Genomic DNA, 27601 nt, shown 5'->3' on the forward strand with positions numbered 1-27601 from the left:
AGCATGCAGAGCGGGACAGGTAATTGTTGCATTTTCAAACAAAATGTAGGTGTTTGAAAGGCATGGCCAAATTGAGCATTAGTGAGTAAAGGAGAAAAGCTACAGTGTGAGGAAAAATTAATTATGACTCTTCAAATTGTGATAAGCATCAAAGCATAATTCTCATCAAACCTATAAAAACATGAAAAACAAATCAAGTGGAAATACTCAGAGGTTATTTTTGGAGGAACTGGAGTATTTCTCATTACAGTCACTCATAATTTTATGGTTGCATGTTTGTCGTTTCTGTGATTCTAAGCAAGAAAATTAAAACATTAGATTTGTTGGGCATTTTTTTGTTTATTTGTTATTACCATGTAAGTTACATTATTTTACATTTTGAAATACCCTGAGCTTTTACGGATCACTACCTGGAAATATATAAACCAACATATTGACAATAAAATGTAATATACCGTGTAAATCTTGCCTCTTCTGCAGTTTTACAACATTTTAAACTCACCTAAGTTCAACTACTGCATTCTAATATTTTTAATTGTTTTGAACAATTCTACTGTAGGTGGTCCTGCTCTGGCAGTGGGGTTGGACTAGATGATCTTTTGAGGTCCCTTCCAACCCCTAACATTCTGTGATCTGTGATTCTGCAAACAAGTGTAGGCCAGAAGTTAAGCTAAGCTGAAGCAATGCATAATTTCTAAGTTAAGTTGGTAAAACGGAAGTCAGCAAAATGTCTGTAAATTCAGTCAGCAAATTGTTTAGGTTTTTCAGATCTAAATACAAAAAACTCATGTGATCCAATGTAGATCATACATGAAGAAAACATTCTCTCAACTAGGAATAGGCCAAATCTGCAAAGCTGAGACCATGATCTGCCTCTGGATGCAACACTTTCAAATGTTCTGGGATACTAGGGCTTTAGATTACAAATCAAGCTCATGTTTGATACAAACAATCACAGTTAATTTCACACACCTCTAAACTCAGACTTTCATTTTACTTGGCCACACTTAGTGTTTAAATAAACTTATTTACAGCATTTTAAATGGGTTTTACAATAATAAGCTGCTGTGGGGAAGGTTGAGTACACACCGATCACAACAGAACCCAAAACAATGCCCAACAAGAACAGAATGTTCAGAACCATTAAGCTGGTCTCAGTACATTTACAGACTCCTGCAAGTTATTGCTAACCTCTACAACCTTCACAGATTTTTGAATGTAAAGAGGTATCAAACCATCATTTTAAGAATAAAGAATGAAGTTTTTTACACTAGTTTTTTAAAAGACAAAAATTTCAATGTCAAATTCCAGTGTCCTAATTTTCAGATGTACCAAGCAGCTGCAACTTGAGCTGAATTCAGAAGCAGCTTGCTCAAAAAGAGCAAGTAAGATGTCTTTAAAATCACTGCATTCAAAATAGGTTACTCACCGTCGTTTAGAATTGGCCCACATAGAATCAAGATTTTCAACTTGGCCAAGTTAGCAATGCAACACATAAAAAGCTTTTTTTTCTAAGCTGTGTCAGACACATTGATCAAGAACAGAAAGTGTTCAGCATCTTCCAACATGCAGTCTGCTGATTTATGCCTTTATTCACCATGTTATTCAGACTGTTCACTGAAAGTGTAACAATCTTGATCCTGTAGTAGAATACACAGTAAGATTATACAGTACAGTGTGCCTATACGTAAGCACAACTAAAACCGCTGAGAACCTAGAAAATCTGCAGATCACTGTGTATGAATACACAGAAGAAAATCTATCACCAATTTATTAGTATTCATTTTGTAAGAATTCATTTATTTGTCAAAAATCAATTATGTAGTAGTTATGTCACATATTTAGGCATTTGTGAGTCCAAAGGTAGCCCACAACTAAATATTATTGGCATCAGACCAAGTATTAACATGACTCAAAAGATACCTAAGACAAAGCAGAAAGCTTTGAAATTAAAAAAAAAAAAAAAAAAAAGAAAGCAGAACGAAATTATTAGTTTTATTGAGCAGAGATGAAAAACAGGTTTCATGTTAAGGCATGTAGTGCAGTGAATTGGAAAGGGGCCAACAATGCAGCAGCAACACTTGCAAATGAGTTACTTAAGTTAGTCAGTTGAGAGAAGACATTGAAGAAGTTGAGAAAACTTCTACCCTGTAGTCACTAACACAACGACTAATGACATAATACTAATGACAAATTATTGTCTGGAAGAAAATATGCTTTCTAAATTCATGTTATGGGACTCTAAATTAACTCTTTGGTAATCTTAAAAAAACTGGGAATTACCCCGAACAGTGTGATTAAAGCTCTGTTCAATCTGCAATACGACAGAAAAATGACTGAGGTGTTAGCAAACATGTGGAAGAGAATGAAAAATAATTCTGGAGCAATCAGGCACAGCTCTGTGCCATTGCCTTTTCCACAATGTTGACTATGGGCCACCTCAGTCCGGACAAAGGTGTCCTGGAAGTGGAGCCTCGAGAGCTGCAATTGAAGCAGAAGCAATTCTCAGAGGAATATGACTGAAAAGTTTCAAACAGTTTTGCTCAGAAGATGAATAGAATATGTGATCAAAGTATAAAACAATGAAACGTTCAGAAACCAGAACAATACTGTTGCACACACCAGTAACAAGGCGCTGTTCAACTTAAACTGAAAATTTGTGAAATCAAAAATGGCAAACAGTTCGTCACGTAACACGGTGACTGTGGAACTTGCTGTGAAGCCAAGGGTTTAGTAAGGCTTAGACTGAGGCTGCACATTTAATTGGAGTTCACAAAAATACTTGGTACTGACAGAACAGAGGGTACTGCAGTGGGGGTAGAACGGCACACTTCAGGACTTAATGCCAACACACACTGGGATTCTAACGAGGGAAAATTACTCACTATTTGCCTGCTCTTCGACCTCTTGCATTTTTTTCTGTAAAACATCTGAGATTGGCTGTGCAGAGCAACTAGATCAGACTAGACATATGGTTCTGATGAACTTTCAGAAAATTCCTACCTTTTTGTCTTGAACTATTGGGATTACAGGCTGTTTAACACCAGGCCTGCAATAGCATTTGGTTCGTGTCAACATGGGAGTAATCATAGTGCTAGGCTTCTTCGCTTGGTTTCACAATCTTTTTGAACACAAAAAGGCCCAGAAGTCAGTACCAAGCGCAGTATCAAAAGAGATAACTGCTAAACAAAATCTACAATTCCATTAGAGAGGAAAATACAGGTCCTCCATGACGAAACCACCGACGAGGGCAGCACCTCCGCTGCTTTTCAGCTCTCGGCTCTACCCGGTGCATTCTCACGACGCGCTGTGCCGGACCGGCCGGGCAGCGCCGCAGCCCCTCCCGCCGCTCCCGCTCCAGCGCCGACATGGGGGCGCCGGGGACCGCCCGCCCACGCTCCCCGCAGGCCTCTGTCCTTCGCGCCCGGGCCCGAGCCAGCCGGCTGTCGGCCCCGGCTTTCTTCGGCCCACGCCGTAACAAGCCGCCCCAGGCAGCCGCCGGCCCTGCGCCGCCCTTTGCCGGGCCGGCGGCGGACGGCGCCGTTCAGCCCGCCGAGCCTGGCGACTACCCTTGCGGGGGTTCGGCCCCTCAGCGCCGCCGGGCGGGCTGTGCGGTCATGGACGTTCTCGGAGGGGGGCCCGGAGACGGGACCGCTCGCTCCGGCGGTCTGCGGCGCAGCGGCACAGCAGCTGCAGCAGCCTTCGGTGGGTAGTTCACCGCGGCAGGAACCGAGCCAGCCCCGCCAGCGCCCGCGGGCAGCCCAGCCCCGCCCGCCCCCTGAAGCCGCCGTGGGCGCTAACAACCCCACCAGCCGCAGCAGGCGCCAGCCTCTCCCGCTCGGCGGGAGGCTCCTCACGCCCCTCTCTGCACAGCGGGCGGCCCCGACCCTCCCCGCCCGCCCGGCGCCCACCGTGACTGAGCCCTCCCCCGCGTCCCCTCAGCCGCTGCCGGTAACCGCCACTCACAGTCCCTCCGGCCGCTGCCCCGCCCGCCCTCCGACGTTAATCTGCCCGGCTCTACATATCCCCTCCCAACGGCCAGCCCCAGCCAAGAGCTCGCCCCGGGCTGTCACTGCAGAACCCGCGCGCCCTCACTCCCCCGCGGGCCGCCGCAGCGGCCGCCGGTCGCTGCGGTGAAGCGCTGCCCGGCGGCGGCCTCCGCGGCGCCCGGGCCCTTGGCGGCGTCGCGGCCGTTCCCGTCCGGTGGCGGGTGCGAGGGTTGGTCGTCGCGGGGCCTCGCCCGGCTGGTTCTGAGGTCAGGCAGGCCTGAGGAACAGCTAATAAGACCAAATCCAGACCTCTGGACCCAACTACGGGGCTTATATACCTAATATATACACATATGATTACATATATAGATAGATAAGGGTACTTCTGAGGCCCTCATAATGAGAAACCAGCCAACTCCTGCTTGCAGAGGGGATGTTCTGTGTACAGATACACGGCGGTGCTGTGGAGGCTATGACGTTTCACTCAGATCCGGGCACAGCGTGAAGGCTAAGCCTGACCTCCCCAAAAGAAGAGACCGGCCCAGTGACCCCTGGGCTCTGCACGGAGCCGCTCGCCTGCAAGGACAGACTGCCCACAGGCCCTGCCCTGGCTCCTGTAGCAGCAAGGCAAATCCCGAGGAGGACTGCTGTGCAGGTAGGCTTTATTGGCTAGTACGTTTTGCATGTCCCCTGTGTTGCCCCTGCAAGGAGGTTTCTGGGCAATGGGATAAACACAAAAAGTGTGCCTGGATGGTGACAGTGTTGTGGGTGATGCAAAACATCAACTTGGCTGGCTCTAGCTTCTTTATTGCAAGTTCTTGCGAGTAATGTGTCAGGAACCTCCAATTTATATTTTAGTTGAGGAAAAGACACTACTGGATAGTGTATGTTTGGGATTGTACCTGTAGAGCCCCCCCGAGAAGTCTCGCCATGTTTCTGAGTGTTGACTCCCCTGTCATTTCAACTTTCTGCAGCTTTCCCAAATGCTGGTCCTCACAGTGGGTGGGAACAGCGCTGGCTTTCCTGGCCATACCTGGGAGCAGTGCTCGCTTTCCTGGCAGTTCCTGCCGTGCCCTGTGCACCTGGGCAGCGGGAGCAAAACTGGCCCAGGCTAGCCCTTCAGAAAGATGCCTGACTCCAGAGGCGGACAGCGAAGCCCTTTGTCGCCTAGGTAGTGAGCAGGGCCAAGAATTGAGAATGATTTGTATGAAATTCTAATCATAACATTTTTTAAGAGGATGAGTAAAGAAACCAGCGCAAATATTAAGGACATTTTTAAGATGATGCCACCAATGCTTTTCTATCATGCAGGTTGATGAATGAACTCAAAGCAGCAGAAGGAAGCATGTGCTTTCAAACTCAAAACCTGTTGCTATGACTGATACAGTTTAGAGTGCTTAGGCTAATTTATCAGTCAACCAGCCTTTCAGTTTGTGCTTAGTGTTGGGCACACGTAGTCCAATTTACTTACATGCCTAAAATTTGAAAACATGTGAGAGTTGTTGGATCATGGCCCTATTACCTGTATAGTTAAATTTCTGCACAAAAAACCCGAGTGCTACTTCTATGCTACTTTGTAGGGATTTATGCAATTTAATATTGGTACAATGCTCTGAAAATTGTAAAGCTTTATATGCCTACGAATTTTATTGCTCTTGCATTGAGTATTTTACAGGCTTTTATGATAGGTTAAAAATGCTGAGCACTAGGATGTTAGAAGTTCCAGTGTTTATAAAACAATTTTTGGTTACATGCTTTGGCACAGTCCCGCTGGTCTAGTGACCTGGTTACTTCTGGCATTGCATCACTGCTAGAATTACACTGCTGTGATGAGACTCCCCAACATATTTTCTTTCTAAAGTTTGAAATAAAGCCAACTGGGTTTCATTTCTCTCAGAAATTATGTTAAAGTATTGCTGGGATAGGTTTTTTTTTTGTTGTTTTAACGCTTGCTTATGCTTGCCCCTATAAAGGTGAGGACTGCACTCTACAGAGATGAGTGGGTGTGACAAGTGCTGTATTTATAAACATTTTTGCAGGCTGTCAGCTGCATGGCTGAACACGGCTGAAAAGAAATATGTTAATTTTTAAATTGCATACAGCATGCTATAAACCCACAGTGGAAGCTAGGAGTAGTAAGTGGAATTGTTTGAGTAAAAGAACTCTTTCCACACTGATCAAGAAAACTGTATTTAGAATCTGTAGCATTGAGAAGAGTGACTGAAGAGTGGGTGAACATGCCTTGAAAATTTAAGACCTGATTCCGCACAACTGTGCCTGGATGAAGAATCCTTGCTCTCCTAACTGGTCTCACTGATGACAGTAAAAGTATTTATGTGGCTTATGAACTATTTGTATAACAAAGAATATGCAACATTGGAGTCTTAACAGTACAGTAAAGCTGTCCTAGAATGAATGCTTCCAGAAATTTTACTTCTCGCTAGTCAGTTGAGTGAACTCTTCCTTTCCTCTTTTTGAGTACGATGAAATGGAAACTCACTTCTTTGACGATGTGCTGTTGATCCAAACAGGGATGTGTGAAGTTATTTACCAGTTCCCTAGACTGTATTTATGGGATGCTATCTGAACCCAAGATAATACACTTCATATTTAATACAGAGCGTTTGAACAGCATGCAGTGCTGTGTTCAGCAATCTCTTCGTGGGCCACCGAAGTACAGTCACTTCTGTAGCAAGCACAGCCAGTGGCTAAACATCTGTGGTATATGTTTAAGTTCTCTAGAGATAAAATTCTCAACAATGATGTTTTTCAAAAACGAAAGGCTTTATCCAAAACTTCATCTCAGTATGTTTGAAGTACTTAATTTTAATAATGCTGAAACTGTTTCTTATAAAACACTTCAGCATGGTTTTGGACTAATTATTTAGAACAATTTCTGTTGAACTTTTTGGAAAATCAGGATTCATGAGAGCTTGTTGCAAATTTATTGATTCACTGACGCTATTCAATAGAAGCATATTCTAAAAGAAATGATTCAATTAGCTTACAAGTCTGGAAATTATGACTAAGATACTGAACTTGAAAATTTCAACATGTGTCTCTGGTACTTCTGTGTATGGAAAACTCTTCTGATTAGCGTTGCAGATTTGACCAGATTAATTTGATTTATGGCCCTGGGTTTTTTTCCCATTTTGTTTTTAGTGGTTACTGATGAAAAAAATCCACCGTGTATGTATAATAGATTTAGATGCAAATGAATTAATCAATCTTGTCTTACAATGTCTTAGCAAAAAAAAAAAAAAAAAATTTGCTTGGAAAGTCCTGCCATTTTGGCATTAAAACTGATCTTAATTTTTAAGTGAGTTGTCCTAGAAAGTACTTCATGCTTCGTAAGCAAAAATCAAAAGTATGAAGGGTAACAAATGGGAATCTGAAAGTAGGTTTCCATGCCCATATTTAGAGTCTTAAATAAGTGACCTGATTTTTCAACGGTGCTGAGCAGCCAGCCGTGTGTGAATTCCACTGGGGTCCTCAACTGCTCGGTGCTTACGGAAACAGACCTGTCACTCAGGATCAGCAGTGCAAGATTTTTAAAAGCTTTTTCTGTACATATTAAAGTTGGTCAATTTTATTAAGTTGGATGCTTAAAGTACTGTTCTAGGACATCCCCATTTTGCCTTGTGTCATCTTCCTCATTTAAGTTTTGGCAGAGGAAAGCCTGGCTTACGTACTGAGGTCACTGAGGGACCTGAGATGTTAGCTGGCAGCCTTGTTGCGCCCTCGCTTGGCTGTGAACTGTCTCTATTTTATGTTCAGTGAGTATTTATAAAACAGAAACCATGGTTCTACTGCAGGTTTGGCAAACACTGTTCTTAGCCAGAAGGTTGTTATTGTTTTTTTGCCTCTTTTTAGATGAAGATGGTCCATCTCTGGAAATATTGACAGATGTCTTTTTGTATCAAAAGCCAAAACCAGTATTTTAAACATGAGCCTGAGCTTGGATAGCAAAGCCTTGTGTTAATTTATCCTACTTAATATTTTCACTATATGTATTTATCTTCTGCCTATTATTGCAGTTTTATTATCTGAAATATAGGTACTTTTGTGGTTTTGCAGCATATTGAACAAAAAATTGGTCGTATTAGTATATAGTCTAACTCTGATGCTCCTTGAGGCAACATGTTAATGGACAGATCACCAGCTAGCGTAAACAAAGTAATTCCTTTTTTTTGAATGGAACTGTACTGTTTTCTGGATCCATGTCTTCCACTTACATGCTAGTCCATTGTTGCTTTCTTTTTCTGGATGCAAAATACCAGGCACAATATTTTCTCTTAGTGTTTTTTTTTTTTTTTTTTTTTCAAGTAATAGCTGTAAACAGCGTATAAGTTATTTTCTTTTCTTTTATTTTCCTGTTGTGGTGGTTTGACCCTGGCTGAACACCAGGTGCCCACCAAAGCCTCTCTATCACTCTCCTCCTCAGCTGGACAGGTGAGAGAAAATATAACAAGAGGCTTGTGGGTCGAGGTAAGGACAAGGAGAGATCATGGGCAAAAAATCCCTCAACTTGTGGAGATTAATTTAATTTATGACCAATCAAATCAGAGTAGGATAATGAGAAATAAAACCAAATCTTAAAACACCTTCTCCCCACCCCTCCCTTCTTCCCCAGCTTAACTTTATTCCCGATTTCTCTACCTCCTCCCCTACAGCAGCACAGGGGGACAAGGAATGGGGGGTTGCAGTCAGTTCATCACCTGTTGTTTCTGCTGCTCCTTCCGCCTCAGAGGGAGGACTCCTCACACTCTTCCCCTGCTCCAGTGTGGGGTCCCTCCCATGGGAGACAGTCCTCCACGAACTTCTCCAACATGAGTCCTTCTCATGGGCTGCAGTTCTTCATGAACTGCTCCAGCGTGGGTCCCTTCCATGGGGTGCAGTCCTTTAGGAACAGACTGCTCCAGCGTGGGTCCCCCACAGGGTCACAAGCCCTGCCAGCAAACCTGCTCCCGCGTGGGCTCCTCTCCCCACAGGTCCACAGGTCCTGCCAGGAGTCTGCTCCAGCACAGGCTTCCCATGAGGTCACAGCCCCCTTTGGGCATCCACCCACTCCAGCACTGGGTCCTCCACGGGCTGCAGCGGGATATCTGCTCCACCGCTAAGCTCCATGGGCTGCAGGGGCACGGCCTGCCTCACCGTGGTCTTCTCCATGTGCTGCAGGCGAATCTCTGCTCTGGCGCCTGGGGCACCTCCTCCCCCTCCTTCTTGCTGACCTTGGTGTCTGCAGGGCTGTTTCTCTCACATACTCTCACTCCTCTCTCCAGCTGCTGTTCTGCAGCAGTTTCCCCCCCTTCTGAAACACATTATCACAGAGGCACTACCACCATCACTGATGGGCTTGGCTTTGGCCAGCGCTGGATCCGTCTTGAAGCCGGCTGTCATTGGCTGTATGAGACACAGGGGAAGCTTCTAGCAGCCTCACACAGAAGCCACCTCTGTAGCCTCCCCACTACCAAAACCTTGCCACACAAACATAGTAAAACTGTGTAAAGTAAAAACTGTAGTTTGTTTTACAATTAAAAGTTTTCTTATGATGTGCAAATAAGATTGCTACAAAACCCAAAGAGGTTATTTTTAGGTTTTAATTTTAATTTAAGGAATTTGAGAAAAATGTTATTTTTTGCAAGTCAGCTTTTGTTATCAGTGTTACGTCTTTGTTGACAGTTATGAACTACTGGGTGTTTTGTGAGAAGGATTCAGTTTTGTAGCTGAAATACCTGATTGCAGGATTGGTAGTTATTTGTAAAGAGCTATACAAATGACATACAGAGTTGTGGGAATAGTAGAAGCTCAGGCAAAATCCAGTGGATGGGCACTAGGCCTTTAAAGAAATTCTCTTCATGAAACTGTTGAAAGAAACATGAGAATCCTGACACCTAACTGATCATTTGCACTCGGTTGGCAAATAGACTACAAAATGCCTATTGCCAGCTCTGTAGTGAAATATGTAAAGGTACAGTTTTTCATATGGCTTTCAGTTAGGCCTCGTTTTAAATCTAATACAAAGCAGAAAAGCAGAACACCATATAAAGTGTCTAACTTTATATTTTATAACGTATTAGGTTAATTTACTGGAAAAGTAGTTACAGCTTGCTTCAACACTGGCTGACTAGTCCCTGAAGAAGGTATTGTCTAGTCACTGAGCAGGAATTTAAAAATCTGGGTGATGTTGCAAACCTTTGACAACACAGAAAGCCTGATCCCTTAAATAGTTACTCAATTTTGTAATTAGCTAAAGGGGATCAATAATTAAATCAATTTTAACAGAACAAAAATTGGAATAAGAAAATCAGTTTCTGTACTTCCTTTCTACAATAGTATACATTGCTGAGACTGGAGGAGAAAAATATGACTCGCGTATAAGAACTGTAATAGCTGTCAAACTGATGCCTGCATTTTAGCACTTTAATCCATATACATAATCAGTTTGATTTTTAGATTGATGGACAGTCACAACTTTTGCTGGAGTCAGCTATCCTGAGTGATACAAAACCTTCTACTGTTATTTTTTGTAGATATAGGTTCCCAACTGTAGATACAAAAAATGTGAAAGTATTGGGTATGAATATGAATTAAAATGTTTTCAGACTTCTGGCAAGTTTGGTTATGGTGAAGATGCAACAGAATTTATTTTCTTTTGAATCTGAAAACGTAAAAATTAACTGTTTAAAAGTTAGAAGTTAAAAAACTTATATTGAGATCACAAATTCCTGTCTTACCCTTATAATGATTTGAGGCATTTTTGCTTTGTGAGGAATAGAGCCTTAACCCTGTCAGCCACTTTTGACTTGCGACTTCAGGCATATGACTGCCTGAAAATTGGAGAGAGATTTGGGCTCATATTCTCTCCGCTGTGTCCTTAGCCCTCAAGGGTTAAGGATCATTTATCTGTTCTCTGAGCAAGATGGAGCAATAATAATACCAACTCTAAAATTTTCAGACCCATGAGTTTCCCAGTTATTTTTTAATGTATTTATTTTGTGAAATTTCTACAGCTTTAGAAAAAGCAGTAGCAGTAAAACTGAGAAGTGGAATGTCACAGCAAAGGCCAAAGGACCCATACACCTCATGGACTACACTGGCTTTTGGATACAAGCAAAGCTGGTGAAAACAATTTTACATTATATCTTGCATGTCATTCTGACTAGTGCTTCCTAGGCTTAGGCAGCAGACAGCAATTATTTTCCCAAATACATCTCTGTATTTTCTTTCAACTGGAACTCTACAAATGCACTCTCTCTCCAACTGGGCATACGAACAACCGTAATTTGCCGATATTGCCCGCGTGTACGGTGCTAGGCGGAGCGTTGAGCAGAGAGATGGAGCGGGGATGCCCATGCTGGATGAGTAGAGCAGAGCAGAGCGGGCACCAGGCCATGTTGGGGGGCTCAGGTCAGCGCACGTTTGGTAGTGCTTCTGCACAGGACAGGAGGGTGGAGCCAGAAGCCACGCAGGTAACGTCTCGAACATGGGAACTGGATGTTTCTAATGTGTCTTTGGGCAAGGCCTTATTTTGAACTCTGAATGCAGCAAACATTAGGCCAAGACCTTTCTAATTCAGCAGCTTCAGGGGAACTGTAGTGAGGAAAAGAGCCCAATCTGCAGTGATTATTCATGGGCAGACAGACAGGTCCGGTGTCTGGACTCTTGGCTGAGGCTGGTGGATTATTCCCGTCCCTGCAGCCAGAGGCAGCCCATTTGGCAGGTTTTTCTGGTGACTTTTCCAAGAGTCTCTTTTATCCACAAGTACCAAGCTGCTGCGGACTGGAGTGGCCCAGCTATAACCAGGCCCTAGCCAGCCTGTGTCTGTCCATGTCCTGTTGAGGAGGAGGAGGAGGGACGGCTCCAGCCCACCCTGCTCCTGCTCCCACTCCCGCTCCTGCCGGCTTTGGCTGCTGCTGCCTCTTCCCTTGGACAGTCAGGCACTGCCTGGCTGGGTGCCCCCTGCCGCTGCTAGGAAAGAAGGGTGCAGAAAGGCTTCTGCTCCCAGCACACTGACATCCTCCCTGGCAGCAGCAGAAAACGAAGGAGAGAAGTTGCTCACCAGTGTTAAAATTAGCATGTTGACATGAATATGTTAACTCCTTGATGGTCGTATGTTACATCCACAAGTAATTCTGCATTGCTTTTCCTGTGGGGATCAGCTGCAGATATTTTAGGCTGGAATATCTGAGAAGTCTAATTGGAAATTGATACATAGGATACATATATAGTTAACGGAAACATATTTTTAAAAATCTGTTATGAATGTCCCAATAGAGGGGTGAAGATCATACTGTTGAGCTACATGGAATACTTTTCAGGAATTAGAAAAAAGTTTTCTTGATTTGGGTAGAAGCGATACAGAACCATAAAATGATAAATAACCGTGGCAGCATCAGCAACCTCTGACTAAATCTACAGATGGCAAGAAAGTTTTTGCTTTGGCTCAAAAGCAGTTGATGGGATATATCTTTTATATTGACTGCAATATCAAAATACACATCTCTGTCTTTAGGAGGTACCATTATACCCTAGCTTCATGTGTTTCTGTTGGTAATCAACCAGTTAATGAATTTTTCTTCAGGAACTTCTGGGTTTTCAACTATTACTGGAATTTTGTTGTTTAAGTTGTAGTGAACTTTCCTAATTCCTTCAAACTCCCTACAACCTTTTAGCTCCATCAAAGTTAACTCTGTGATAGCAAGTCAGTTCCTTTTTTACAGCAATTGACTCTGCTAATTCCATGCTTTGGAGTAGTAAACGTACCTTTAAAAATATTGCTAACTTCTGAGCTTTGAGAGGTATTGTGGTGTGGTGGGTAGACCCTGGCCAAAATGCCAGGTGCCCACCAATGCCGCTCTATCACTCCCCCTCCTTAACTGGACAGGAGAGAGGAGAGAAAAAAAAAAAAAACAACAGGCTTGTGGGGTTGAGATAAGGACAGGGAGATCACTCAGCATTTACCGTCACGGGCAAAACAGACTCAACTGAAAGGAAATGTGATTTATTACCAATTAACTCAGAGAGGAGTAATGAGAAATAAAACCAAATCTTAAAACACCTTCCCCCCACCCCTCCTTCCTTTCCTGGGCGTAACTTTGATCCCGATTTTCTCCCTCCTCCCCCCCCAGTGGCACAGGGAGAAAACAGGGAATGGGGGTTGGGGTCAGTTCATCACACTGTTGTTTTCTGCCGCTCCTTCCTCCTCAGGGGGAGGATTCCTCACATGTTTCCCCTGCTCCAATGTGGGCTCCCCCTCACGGGAGAAAGTCCTCCATGACTTCTGCAGCGTGAGTCTTCCCATGGGTTCAGTCCTTCATGAACTGCTCCAGCGTGGGTCTCCTCCATGGGGTGCAGTCCTTCAGGAACCGACTGCTCCAGCGTGAGCCCCCCTCACAGGGTCTCTGGCAGCAAACCTGCTCCAGCGTGGGCTTCTGTCTCTCAACGGGCCACAGGTCCTGCCAGGAGCCTGCTCCGGTGCAGGCTTCCCACGGGGTCACAGCTTCCTTCAGCCACCCACCTACTCTGGCGTGGGGGCTCTCCACGGGGTGTAGGCAGTCATCTGCTCCACCACCCATGGGCTGCAGGGGCACAGCCTGCCTCACCCTGGTCTTCACCACAGGCCACAGGGGAATCGCTGCTCCGGCGCCTGGAGCATCTCCTCCCCCTCCTTCTGCACTGACCTTGGTGTCTGCAGGATGTTTCTCTCACATATTCTCACTCCTCTCACTCGCTGCAATTACTGCTGTGCAACAACTTTTTCACTCTCTTAAATACGTTATCACAGAGGTGAAAAACGCTGTCGCTGATGGGCTCGGCCTTGGCCAGCGGCGGGTCTGTCTTAAAGCCGGCTGGCATTGGCTATATCTGACATAGGGGAAACTTCTAGCAGCTTCGTACAGAAGCCACCCCTGTAACCCCCCCCGCTACCAAAACCTTGCCACGCAGACCCGTTACATGTGGACAATATGAAGGTTTCTGTAGTCATGCTTTAGTTTTTGTATTTTTCCTTCATTCAATAAGAATGAACAAGTACTTTTTTTTTTTTAAGGAAACAGGAAAAAAGCCTATTATATTTCAGTGAAATACTATTGTTTATGTATGTCACTCCCCTCTAGTGAATAGAAGTGGAATTGCTCCATCTCATGCTGTGCCATGGAACCCCCAGCTGCAACCAGATTATGGAAATTTTCTTCAAATTTCAATGGCAGAGAGTTATCCCTTATGGAGCTGAACAGTGTGAACTTTTTTCTGTGTTTTCTATTAAGGATAAACCAGACCTTTGTTGCAAAGCATGCCAAGTTTGCTAAATTCAGTCCTTTGCACGCTTATAATGCCCAAATATAAAATTAACAACAGCAAATCTGTGATTCTATGAGATCTCTATTTGTTATTACTGCTGTGTCTGTATCACTGAGCTTGAGTACCAGTTTTGTGCTTCTTGCCCCTGTTTGCATACAAGCAGCATTTATTTGATCTGTTCACTTTTTTATTGATTGTTGAATATGTGTCTGTTTAGTAATTTTAACCTCTCCATGGTAGGCTGATATTTGCTTTATTAAACCTTTAAGTAATTGATAACAATGCTAGACATGTTTGATCACAGATATGTGTGCAAGCCAAGATAAAAATATTGATCCATATATTTTCTCATGGACATTTTTGTTGAACAGGTAACAGAGGAAGTGTAAAATGGTGTGTACATGGTAAATATTCTGTCAAATGTCAATTAACAACATGTCAAGTGTGGGATTTCCTGGCCAAAGGCCAGTCATGTGGCTCAGCAGTCAGCCTAGTCAGTCCTTATCACCTGTGGACAGAAATACTTGCCTTTAGGCTTCCATTCATCTCCTAACGTACACAGCTAAAATACGCTCGTGCCCAGAAGCTGATTGTTTCTATTGACTGCACATTACAGACATCTCAAGCTAGTATGAGATGAATCTTGTATGTGGTGGTTTAAAACATCTATTTCTGTCTGCTTCTTTGCTCTTTAATGGTGCTATTTATTGGTATAATAAATGTGCCAGCAACTTCTTTGTTTACACCGATGACCCAAGTTAGTCCATCAGAGTTGCACAGGCTGTGAAAGTCTCATTGTTAGCAAAGGAAGTAGCCTGAAGAAGTCATATAAGATGTAGAAGTAGGGAACTCTAAACATAAAATCTGATGTGAGGCAGCTGTATGCTGAAATACTTTTCATTAAAAAAAAAAAAAAAAAAAGGATCCAAAGTTGTTTTCAGTCATACCTAAGAAATGCAGAGGTATGCCTGAGAGTAGAGTTTACTCTATAGAACTTCATATGTTTATATACCATACTCACACGTACTCACACTGACACTAGGCATTCACATACCTGAGGCCTAAAGCATGGGAAGTGTGACTGTAGCTGGGAGGCCAAGTGTTACATACTCCCTTGCTTTCCTTTTGGGATCATTTTACGTGTCAGATCCTTGCACTTTTTGGAGAACCAAAGCTGCAGTTCACCCTTGGTCTTAAAGGATGGCAGCTGTTGTTTGTAAAGGCTAAAAGCACTTTTTTGTTCTTTTTAACTAAAAGAAGTGTAAAAAAATAAGAGGCCAAATCCTGTGGCATCTAGTTAGGCAAAACTCACATGGGGATTTGAGGACTCTAGCTTTTTTTTTTTAATTTATGGACTGTGCTGTATATCACTGCACCTTTATAATTTCTTCCTTTGTAATGACAGGATAGATTCCTGGTTTTTGCTGCACAGCACTTCAAGAACAGTGGTTGGGACATGCTATTATAGAATTGTTATTAAAAATTATCTCTTCTCTTTTTCAGAGAGATCAGTGCTTTCCCAGCCGACATTTGTTTTTGAAAAGAAGGACCGTCCTTTGAAGGTAAAAAGCTTTTTTTTTTTTTTTCATAATTGATAAAATATGCTGAGATATGAGGATATGAGACAGTGATCTTAGCAGTAATAAGAGGTTTTATCCAAGGTTAAAACTTGGCCTCAAAATAGAGCAGGAAAGAGTAGAAACTAGAAACAAGACTGCTTTTAATGCATATATGCTGGATTCATATCAAATATGTCTCCTGGTCTAGAAGATGGCTGTTCTGTTCTCCTTGACCTTTCCACATTTATATTTTTTTTTCCAGCGGCCTGCAGAAGACCCAGTTTGCAAAGCTGAAAATGGTAATAACCACCCCATTGAAACAGTATAATAATACACTGGCTCACTTGTAGGTCTGACTGTTGCCTGTGAAAATAGTGTTTAGACCCTTACCTTCTATGACCAGGGACAAATCCCTGTTAGTAAACTAAGACTATGTGGGTTGTAGAGCCACCTACTATGTTCTAATATATATATATGTCCCTGTCTTACTTCAAGAATTCTTTCATCTTACCTCCCATATTTACCAGAAAGCCAACCTCCAGAAGCCCTGAAAAGTGCCCAAGTGTATTCATCAGCTCCTAGGTACCCTTTTCTATTTGTTTAAGCTACTTTATAATGTAACTTCTCATTCTTAATGTCTTCTGAGCCTATGGGCTATGAACTGATTCTAAGTGCTTGATTTAGGTTCCCTGAACTTAGTAGAAATAAAGAAGACTCCCTAGGGCTTTGTGTCAGGTGTTGACTGAGATTCCAAAGCCCGCTTGCTTAGCTACTGCCTTAAAGCTGTTCCTGTAAGTCATTCCTAGAATTTACTGTGTTCGGGTTTTGATTCCGTATCATACTATTGTGCTGAAATCTCTTGCCAGTTTGTCCCTGCACAACATTATATTTACTTTTCTCTAGATTTCTTTAGTTGTTCCAGAAAACGTGCAAGATCATCATCTTTTACTTTCCAGAAGTCTGACTCTCAGTCTGACACAGGTATGACTTTTAGCTCCAGTCATGTTTTAGTTACTGTAGTTCTGTATTCTCATCTGGTAAAGAAGAGAAGGAATTTTCCCGTCTAAGAAACGTTTCTGCACTGTAGAAATGCTGCAAGCCATGAAGACTTAAACATTGATACAAACTTGCTGGGAATTTCCAATAAATATCCTTTAAAGTAAAAATATATTAATTTTCCGTACTTACATGATTTTACATAAAGTAGTGAAAAATCTGTGTGTCTCATATCGTTTCCTTGAATTGCTTACACAGTCAAGGGAGGAGGGAGGCTGGAAAAGAATGAGATCCCCTGATTTGTGGAAGAGATCAGTGTTCCCCAGGCAATCCCTGAAAATGTAAAGCAGTTTCTAGAAGGGCCCCTCCTTCCGTCCATCCAACAGCTGACCTGGAAGGTCCTTTACACACTGTGTATTGCATCTACGGGGAATGCACATGAGTTACTGAGGCTACTGTGCTTAAGGACTGATCTGGTTTTTCCAGTGTTTATTTAACATATGGACGGGACCAGAAAGTTGCTTCTGAATTTAGGCATTAATATTTGTACACTATATTTTGTTTTATCTTGTCCTGTGATACACTTGAGTATAGCTAAGAGGATTTAAGATAAGCTAAGTTTGGTTTACTCTGAAAATCATGCTGAGGTCATACACAAAACATCATAGATGTGGTAGAAATGTTAGGGTATGCCTATACCAAAAAATAAAGCAGCATGCAGGAGGAAGCTTGAGTGATTGTCCACACTGCTTAACTGATAGCTCATGCCCTGGTTCTGTTTTGAACCTCTCCAACTGGCAGTCTCCAAGACGAAACTGTTCAGAGTGGGCCAGAGCCGTAAGCCATGGGCTGGAGCCAGGCTGGGCCACTTGGCCTCAGAGACCTCTCCAATTCAGCAATATAGGCATAACCTAACAGTCTGCTTCAGAAAGCTGGCATTTAGCAGATGATAATTTATTCTACTGCCAGTGAAGGCATGACATCAAATTGGCTAACCTTAAAATGAATCTTTTTTTTTTCCTTGAAACAAATGATAATTTCAGTCTCTTATCCTTTCAGATACAACTCTCACTCAAAAGAGAGGGAGATCATCTTCCTTTACCATCCTTCCTACCTTCCCTCCCTCCCATCCAGGTAATTAAAAGCAAACAAGAAAAGAAAACAACAAAACAATAATTATTTATGCAGAAAAGCAGGTATTAGCTAAAATAGTGTACAGAAATGCTTTTTCTGCAGAACAGAGCTGGAGTTCGTTGGACTAGGCTGGTATTTGGACAGGAGAAAGAAATATGTTAGGAGGAGGACTGGCAGTTCAATAGAAGAAGTGTTTTTTGTGTTTGGTGTTAGGGAATCCTGCTGTGCTGGGGAGGAATCTTTGAATGATTTGCAGATAGGCATTTACACAGTGTGGAACAAATTATACTTGAAAGAACAGAGTGGAGTTAAAGTAGTTACATGAATTAGTTTGCTTGCAATTTAGTGGTGATGGTTCCTACAGGAATATCATTTCCTCTCCTAGGAGCCTGTCTTCCACCTAACCAGTGACCCTGGGAGTATTCTCCCACTTACCACTAACAGGAATGATGGAGTGGTCTTGAATCCTAGTCTGCGTCTCTTACCAGACACGGGTCCTTGACAGACCTTGGCATAAGGGATTTCTAAACCATCTTAAGAGGACACGACATTGTTATAGCCACAGAACCCACTCTTTCTGCAATGAAAAGTAGTGATTGTGTGTGGAGTATCAGTTGTGTTACTTTACAGGATGTGGTACATGGTTGCCATCACTTTCTGGCTGGTGTTTGGTACTTTTATTAAAACAGCACCAGAGGTGCGCTGCCATCGTCATAGCAAGTTATGAAAGCCTTTTTAGCAGAACAGGGCAGGGTATGTTTATTTATTCCCATGTTCTTGGGCCTTATTTACTCAGCTTAAAAAAGCCTAAAACTGGACCAGATATCATTGCCATTTCAATGGCTTTTGGAAATGAGTAGTACCTGGTTTTCAAAGCTGAAGAAGGAGTATAAAACATGCGTTAATATCCAAAAGACTTCTGTCTCTAACATAGCCAGAAAACCCATGGTGCCTTCTGTGCGTAAGTCTACATACCTGTAAAATGGAAGACAGCAACAGTTATCTCAGAGGTATTGTTTAGATGATAGGTTGGAACATTGCTCTAAAGTACTACCAAAATAGGGAGGGGTTACACAAATATGAATTAATAATTAAAAGTTTGTTATTACTCATTGTTAAAGTTTAAATTCCTTGTTCTGTAGTAAAGAAGAATAACATATTCATGACCTCAGCTCTTCCTCGAAGAAACCCTGACTTGATCAAAAGTACAGAAGAAGGTAACTACCACTGCAATATTTGTTCACTGTAGTTCCACAAAGATGTTCTTAACAGATACAGAAGACATAAAAATGACAACCCTTCTCTATGCTGAGTGATAGGCTAAGTAGCTTTATGAGGTTCATAAGTTATTTGTTTGACAGTGTAAATGTCCTGTGAGCTCTGTTCTGAGCCTCTGGTCTGACTACTTAATTCCTGAGTGGATTGAGTATAACCTTGAATAGTGAAATTCCACATTTCTGAGTAACTCTGCTCCTGAACAAGGCAATGAAGAACCCTCTTGGCGTCTGCAGGTGCTGAATTAAATTTGAGATACCAGAAGACAGATCTAACACAAAGCAGTAAATTTCAATATCAATCTATATTTAAATACATGAATACAAATATATTTTATAAATATAAAGAAGTATATTTATGTATATACAGCATTACCATTTTATTCTGATAGAATAATAGGTTAGTGTCACTGCAGAGTTCTGTATTTTAGAAGGGATTACAATTTTTTAGAATATGTAGCAAGTAAGCAGTTAAAGATGCAAGACACATAGGTATGAATTAGATGTGAAGCAAAAGTCTCTGTTTAAATATTTTGTCTTTGTATTTTGCAAGGGTCCCTGTCACAAAGTCAATTGCGGAATATCATTAGACCTGCCATTTTACAACCCCCACAAGCCCTGACCTGTCCTGAAAATCCTGTAGTACCTCTAGTGACTAAGAAAGAAGCATGTGTTCAGGTAAAAAGAAAAGTAATTTTACTGACTAATATATGTTTGGAGCTCAAATTAAAAAACCCACTGTGCTGTTTTAAAGCAGTTAATTATTTACTGCATGGTTTTCAAGAAAGTTCCTATGTCAGTTTCAATGGAATTGATGGATCACTGACATGGTGTGAACTGTTAAACTCATGCTGACTGTCTTTGAAAAAAATCTCTTCTCTGCAGGCTGTCTCAGCTTTCAGGTATCACTATTATTTGGGCAAATCAGGTTTGAGGGTCTTTTGGATTTTGTTTATTAAGAAAGTAACATTTTAGCATTTTGATTAAGGGCATTGACTTAGACACAGCTGGAGAAAGCTCTGCCAACTGCCACATATACATATATGTATATATATATACCTTATATATACCTCAGTGACTCTGGACTTCTATCAGATCTGTTTTTAACAGAAAATGAGCTTAGTCTAATTAATTGATCTGGTTTTATTATTCATAGTTATCTGAAGACAGCTCTTATTCCTCAGCTGAGAATTCACTAAGTTCCAAAACAGCAGTGAGGTCATCTACTACCATGAATCTTCCCAGCTCTAAAACAACACAGTAAGTTTTTGTTTATTATATTTCTGAACCATTTTGTCACTTTGCCTATGGCATACACTTTTGCCCTACATGTCTAACACGTTACTAAGCCCGTGCTATCTACTACACCCACACAGTGCTCGCTGATGTTTGCATGTGGTGCCAGGATTTGTGGGTGCTAACATGAGCTCAGTGCACCATAAGAAATGGACCTCTGCTGGGAATTAATCTCTGTGGAACAGTTTGTTTCTCATTAGCAACCCCCAAGCCAGAAACTATTTTGGTTTGCCATCTCGTGCAGCTTTGGCAGTTCAAAACATGTCCCGATTTTGAATGTTTACAGCCATCTTTAGTATTTCACCTGGGTCAAGGCAACCCTCAGTATCAATACAGGCTGGGGGATGAAGGGATTGAGGACAGCACTGCAGAGGACTGGGGCGTACTGGTGGATGAAAAACTGGACATGAGCTGGCAATGTCCACTCACAGCCCACAAGGCCAACCATATCCTGGGCTGCATCAGGAGAAACGTGACTAACAGGTCAAGGGAGGTGATTCTCCCACTCTGCTCTGCGCTGGTGAGACCCCACCTGCAGTGCTGGGGCCCTCAGTGCAAGAAGGACATGAACCTGTTGGAGTGGGTCCAGAGGAGGGCCACGAAGATGACCAGGGGGCTGGAGCATCTCCCCTATGAGGACAGGCTGAGAGAGCTGGGGTTGTTCAGCCTGAAGAAGAGAAGGCTCTGGGGAGACCTTATTCCAGTACTTAAAGTGGGCTACAGGAAAGGTGGGTGCAATGTTTTTAGCAAAGGGCCTGTTGCAATAGAACAAGGAGTAACGGTTTAAACTAAAAGAGGGCAGATTTAGACTAGGAAGACCTTTTTTACAATGAGAGTGGTGAGACACTGGAACAGGTTGTCCAGAGAGGTGGTAGAAGCCTCATCCCTGGAAACATTCAAGGTCAGGTTGGATGGGGCTCCAAGCAGCCTGATCTAGCTAAAGATGTCCCTGCTCACTGCAGGTTGGACTAGATGATATTTAAAAGTCCCTTCCAGCCCAAGCTATTCTATGATTCTGTGTTCTTTGTGTCCCTTTGGAGATCTCTATTCCGATTGCATAGCTGCTGCATCTCATCAACAGATGCAGAGAAACTCAGGAGTTACGAGAATATGCCAGCATATTGGGTACAGGAGACATGAAGAAAACCGTACAGGACTGATTTGGAAGACAAGTTGAGTTCTCCAACTGGTGCTCTGCTTCCCGTGCACACACCAGAATTTCTGGCATGAAAAGTTAGCTGTGATGATGGTGATAGGGTGGCATCTTTGTGCAGACATGGGTTGATCAGCACGGACTTCAGAATGTCTGTATGTGGAAGCTGACTTCCTTGGACTAGGACGTTGCCCTGTGCCCTTGCATCTGTATATGACTGAAAGAGCTCATACCGGTGTGGGCTACTGCCTCTCTCTGGAGACTGACTCATGAGCACATTTGGTCTGCGGTTAGCCAGCTTAGTGTTGGCAGGTTATGTTTTGGGTATTAATACTGCTTGCTGATGGTTGATGAGGGTTATTTACCTGGAAGTTGTGAGCATCAAGAATACACCTGGGATCAGCTATAATAAAAGAATGAGATTTCAAAATGGCTAGGGCCACAGGAAGCACATTTGTGATGTTGCCTTCTTTCCCCCTCCCACTCAAATTGGGCAGAGGACATATTAATTGAAAACGAGTCTGTTCCAGCCTTCTTCAGGGCTGGATGGGCCGCAGATAAAGGTTTCTGCACACAACATTTGGGATGCACAGTTCTGGGTTTCTGAGGAGATAAGGGATTTTTAGATGCACAGGCAACTTAGATTCTTAATCCTTATCAACAAGAAGAGCAACATTAGAGGGCAGATGCTCACTGTGATTTTTGGAAGAGTCAGCCTGTCCTTTTCTATCACAATTAATGCTGTGAATGATGCCCTGAGAGGACAACATGGAGCCACACAGCCTGCTGGATTTTTAGCAGATTCAGAATGATGGTAATGCACATACGGGAAGAGCTAAAGGGAAGATGGCACTGACTTCAAAATCAGTTGGTATTGACACCCCAAGTCTATTTACCTTCTGTTACCTGCACAATATCTAGGAAAAGATAGGTGAGTCACTTTCTCTTGTGAAGTAGATGGACAAAGAAATGCAATGCAGTGTTTCAGTCCTGACAAGTTACAAGACTTAGAAGTGCTTATAGTATTTCTTTTCTTTTTTAAAGAGGAATTGCTAATCTGCTTGGGGTATTTGTGCCTCATTAATTCTGTATATTGCAGTTGTGGTAAATGTTGGTTTATTTAACAAGTTGAAAACTAATTTAAATACAACTAGGTGCTTACTGCTCTTCTGCAATTGCAGGGGGGTGTAGGTGCCATTCTTCTGATCTATATTAAGTGACTGATGCTCTAAAATACCTTGGTAAAATCTTTTTGGGGTAGCTGTTTTCTCATAGGCAATTTGGGAACAAGTACTCAAACAAAGAACTTTTTCAAAGTCCACATACATGCTACACAATAGTGGACATTGCAGCCAGACTGCCTCATTGTTAAGATTATTTTAGATTTGTTTTTAATTATCAATCAGGGTGTAACTATTGACATTTACCTAAAAAAATAACATGCAGAGAGACTCAACAGCAGGGATTACTGCTGCTTACAAACGTCTCTCTTACTTTCCCTCCTGTTCCACCTCTTCTTCTCTATGTGATGCAGTTCTGTAGAGAGATGAACGAAAGTGGTTTGTTAGCCCTCTGCAGCTGTCCATGTCCCAGGAAACTGCCAACAGTTCCATTTCCTGAACAGGCTGTGGTAATGAACTGAAAAGGAGAAGCAGTTTCTCGAGTCTGATTAAAAGCTTGGAAAGGAGATTGTGTCATGACAGAAATATAATGCTGGGAAAACGCAGGTTTCTGGACATGTATTCAGCTTTGCACAAGGATTTGCTTGGAAAACTGCAAGGGTTCAAGGCCAGCACTGGAACTGGCAGCTACTCAAACCCTTCTGGACACTCTGAGAAGGACAGTACCTGGATCTAGTCCATCTCCAGTATCTTATCCACATTTCTCCTTCTCTCATTCTTCCTTGTTAGTGGTCATTCCCTGAATTCAGTGCCTCAGTTTTGCATCTCCATGGAAATGTCATCCCTGGCACACTTTGTTCTTGCCCTGCAGCAACAGTAAGACTTTAAGGCTGGAAGACTTTAAGGCTGGCACTTCCAGTTAACTGTCTGGAAAAAGAAAGATCCTGCACTAGTTACTTTTTCCTTATGTTTCTGAAAATAATCAGAATCCATTTCCCACGTTATTTCTTTGATAAAGGCTCTAGTTTCTGGTTTTTAGCTCATCTGGAGTGCTATCCTTACTAAGTTGCTACTGGAATAGCCTAGAAGTAGCAGATGAAATTGCAGGAGGGAGACTGATCACAATTCAGTGAATTTTAGTGGGGGACGTTCTTAAGGAGAAGAAAGTCATTAGTTAAACACACTTCAGATTCCCTCTTCATAGCCCAAAGCACCTATGAAAGGCTACAAGGCTGAAAAGAGAGAGATTTTCAGATTTCTCTTTCTTATTTGCCGTTAGTCTTAGTGTATTAGGTTTGCATGGCAAGGTTTTGGTAGTGGGGGCGGCAGGGCTACAGTGGTGGCTTCTGTGAGAAGCTGCTGGAAGCTTCCCCTATGTCCAACAGAGCTAATGCCAACTGGCTCAAAGATGGACCCCACCTCTGGCCAAGGCCGAGCCCATCAGCGATGGTGGTAGCACCTCTGTGATAACATATTTAAGAAGAGGAAAAACTGCTGCAGAACAGCAGCTGGAGAGAGGAGTGAGAACATGTGAGAGAAACAGCCCTGCAGACACCAAGGTCAGTAAGAAGGAGGGGGAGGAGGTGCCCCAGGCGCCAGAGCAGAGATTCGCCTGCAGCACGTGGAGAAGACCACGGTGAGGCAGGCCGTGCCCCTGCAGCCCATGGAGCTTAGCGGTGGAGCAGATATCCCGCTGCAGCCCGTGGAGGACCCAGTGCTGGAGTGGGTGGATGCCCAAAGGGGGCTGTGACCTCATGGGAAGCCTGTGCTGGAGCAGACTCCTGGCAGGACCTGTGGACCTGTGGGGAGAGGAGCCCACGCGGGAGCAGGTTTGCTGGCAGGGCTTGTGACCCTGTGGGGGACCCACGCTGGAGCAGTCTGTTCCTAAAGGACTGCACCCCATGGAAGGGACCCACGCTGGAGCAGTTCATGAAGAACTGCAGCCCATGAGAAGGACTCATGTTGGAGAAGTTCGTGGAGGACTGTCTCCCATGGGAGGGACCCCACACTGGAGCAGGGGAAGAGTGTGAGGAGTCCTCCCTCTGAGGCGGAAGGAGCAGCAGAAACAACAGGTGATGAACTGACTGCAACCCCCCATTCCTTGTCCCCCTGTGCTGCTGTAGGGGAGGAGGTAGAGAAATCGGGAATAAAGTTAAGCTGGGGAAGAAGGGAGGGGTGGGGAGAAGGTGTTTTAAGATTTGGTTTTATTTCTCATTATCCTACTCTGATTTGATTGGTAATAAACTAATTTCCTCAAGTTGAGTCTGTTTTGCCCGTGACGGTAATTGGTGAGTGATCTCCCTGTACTTATCTCGACCCATGAGCCTTTTGTTTTCTTTCCTCTGTCCAGCTGAGGAGGGGAGTGATAGAGCAGCTTTGGTGGGCACCTGGTGTTCAGCCAGGGACAGCCCACCACACTTAGCAACATATCAAGCGTGATAGTGCTAAAGAATAATTTTTTCCTTAAGTGTAAAATGGATATGGCTAGTACTTGGGAATTCCTTCATCCTATGTCAAGAGATTTCAAGCACACTGTAGTTGTGAACACATAAACTAAGTTTAAGAGGCAATCATCAAAGTTCTGGCAACAAACCCAACTTATTAACAGTAACTTCCTCTGCATGACGGTTGTGCCGCTAAGACCTCCCAAGGGTGATGGAGATGATTGGTGCTGAAGTATCCTGTTTGTGGCATAACATCGGATTGTCTTCCTGCAAAGTCATCCTTCTGGAACAGAAAGACACACAACTTGAATGGTTTTGCCTTTGTCAGTAAGAGAGACAGTGATTAAGCTCTACAGAAAGCATGAACAACCTGTAAACCTTTTGTAAAAAAACCCAAACCAAAACAAAAAAACAACAAACCAGTAGCAGGAACAACTTCCACACAAAGAAATTTACAAGGGCTTTTCTAGTGACTTTTATAAAAAATGGATCCTGTTAAAGTGGCTATGTAATTAGCAAGTCAAATCACAACTCTATTTATATTAGAATATTTTTGAATGTAATCCATAAGTAGCATACTTTTTCCAAGTTGTGACTATGTCACTATTTAAAAATGCACTCACCCTTTTAAAACTTCTTGAGAGGTAAGAGGCTAACTGAGGTTATTTAAACTGAGGGTGGCAATGCAAAAAAATAAAATAAATGTTTTTAATCCAGAAAACCTGAGATGCTAAGAAGGAAAAAGGGACAGAAGAGAATAAGGATGCTGTTTAAATGTGGGTTCTGCCAAAACCAATCCAGATCCTAAATGTAAAATCATTTATCTACTGTATGAAATTTTCTCCCAAATCTATATCCCCAAACTATAGCTGGCCAGTACCAAAGGACTGCAAGTGTTTAGTTTTCTTTACTTCTCATTTTAAGTATGTTTATGGGTCATTGAAAAATGGAAAGAAGATCTTTCTTTCCTCTTTTAGTTATACTCATCGTAAGCCATCTGCTGTCATACCTGTGAATTGAAAGTGTGTGCATTAGAATACAGTGGCTCTCTGCCTTTCCAAGATGTTGGGCAGATGACCAAGGACTGCCTGTAAGGCACTGCCGAGTGTGTTATTCTGAAGGGTACCAGAGCTGCACCAACATGAAGGGGTAATTGTTAATTGCTGGTAGTCTTTTGGTGGAGCAAAAGAAAACAGGGAAACAAATGTAACTCATTAAAGTTTCTGCAGTAAGACACTTCCCTGAGGAGGAGGAAGGATGTTGGTTTGCTTGTTTCTTGCTTTTAAGGAACATCCTGAGTAATCTTCATGGAATACAGTGTGATACTCTCTGTTCCTTTTATGAAATGTTATGTAGAGAATAGTCTCAAATTCTCTTAAAAATATTTGTCTGATTACTTAAGTGGTCATTTTTTCGTTTGTCTTTAATGTAACGTCTGGTAAAGTAAATGCATGAACTTACTTATATTCTTTTCAAAGTTCTAAATAGCTCTAAATCACATTCTTACGTTATTTTGTTCCCGCAGAAGTCAGTTGTTTGAAGACGGAAGTGTACAAAATGGCAGCAATTTTGATTTTGTGTTTGGAGAAAACATGGTTGAGAGAGTTTTGGTGAGATCTGTAAATGCTGGCAGACTTTTTATCAAGGTTAATGTACTTATAATTTTTTTCAGAGGTTGATTCTTTTTACCTCCTCCTGTTCTTTTAAAGATGTGAGTAAATATGATTCCAATGACTGTGGAGAAGAAAATATCTAAATATTTGCTGTAGGAGGGGTAGGCATCCCTATCTTCCCAATCCTAGATAAGTACTCTAACTACTAACGTATGCACTTTTTTTTGTTCATTTTTTTGACCTGAAAAAGGGGGTTTCATATATTCTATGTAATGTGGGACAGCCACAATATAAGATAAAAGAATGTGGTCCCCACCACTCTAATAGTTTCCATGATAACTGTTAAGAGATGAGAGAAATTAGTATGAGGGGAAAATTGAACACCCCTCCTAGGTAGTGTCTATGTTAAACTATATTGTGCATGCTGTGAGACAGCTTAATGGATCAAGTCCTGAAGGAAAGTCAGAGAAAAAGACAGTTCCCAAGCGGGGACTGCACCATTTAAAATGGAATTGAAATTAAGTTTTTAGTACAATGAAAATAGTATGCATATCTGCCATTGAAAAAGCGTGGCAACCATAGGCTGGGGTTATGACTTCTGACCAGGATTTAGTTATAAGGTAGGTGTTAAACCACTAGGCATTGTCTGGAGCCAGAGCATTTTTTCAGACATGCCTAAGAAACCTTATCTGCAAAAACTGAGGGTCATGGAAATTTTTA

General features: G+C 42.6%; 1 protein-coding gene across 1 annotated transcript in view; it reads left to right on the forward strand.

Annotated features, from left to right (window-relative positions):
* The first annotated feature begins 4388 nt into the window (after positions 1–4388).
* Positions 4389–27601, forward strand: part of RANBP3L (RAN binding protein 3 like) — a 36241-nt gene continuing 13028 nt past the window's right edge. Inside the window, exons 1-9 of the mRNA XM_086480160.1 lie at positions 4389–4644; positions 15795–15853; positions 16113–16149; positions 16754–16831; positions 17906–17980; positions 19123–19197; positions 19808–19932; positions 20411–20514; positions 26794–26878. Of these exons, the coding sequence (XP_086336286.1) occupies positions 4389–4644; positions 15795–15853; positions 16113–16149; positions 16754–16831; positions 17906–17980; positions 19123–19197; positions 19808–19932; positions 20411–20514; positions 26794–26878 (894 nt within the window). The remainder of the gene's footprint in view (positions 4645–15794; positions 15854–16112; positions 16150–16753; positions 16832–17905; positions 17981–19122; positions 19198–19807; positions 19933–20410; positions 20515–26793; positions 26879–27601) is intronic.

This window comes from Leptosomus discolor, chromosome Z, assembly GCF_034619465.1.
Source record: "Leptosomus discolor isolate bLepDis1 chromosome Z, bLepDis1.hap2, whole genome shotgun sequence".
Taxonomy (NCBI): domain Eukaryota; kingdom Metazoa; phylum Chordata; class Aves; order Leptosomiformes; family Leptosomidae; genus Leptosomus; species Leptosomus discolor.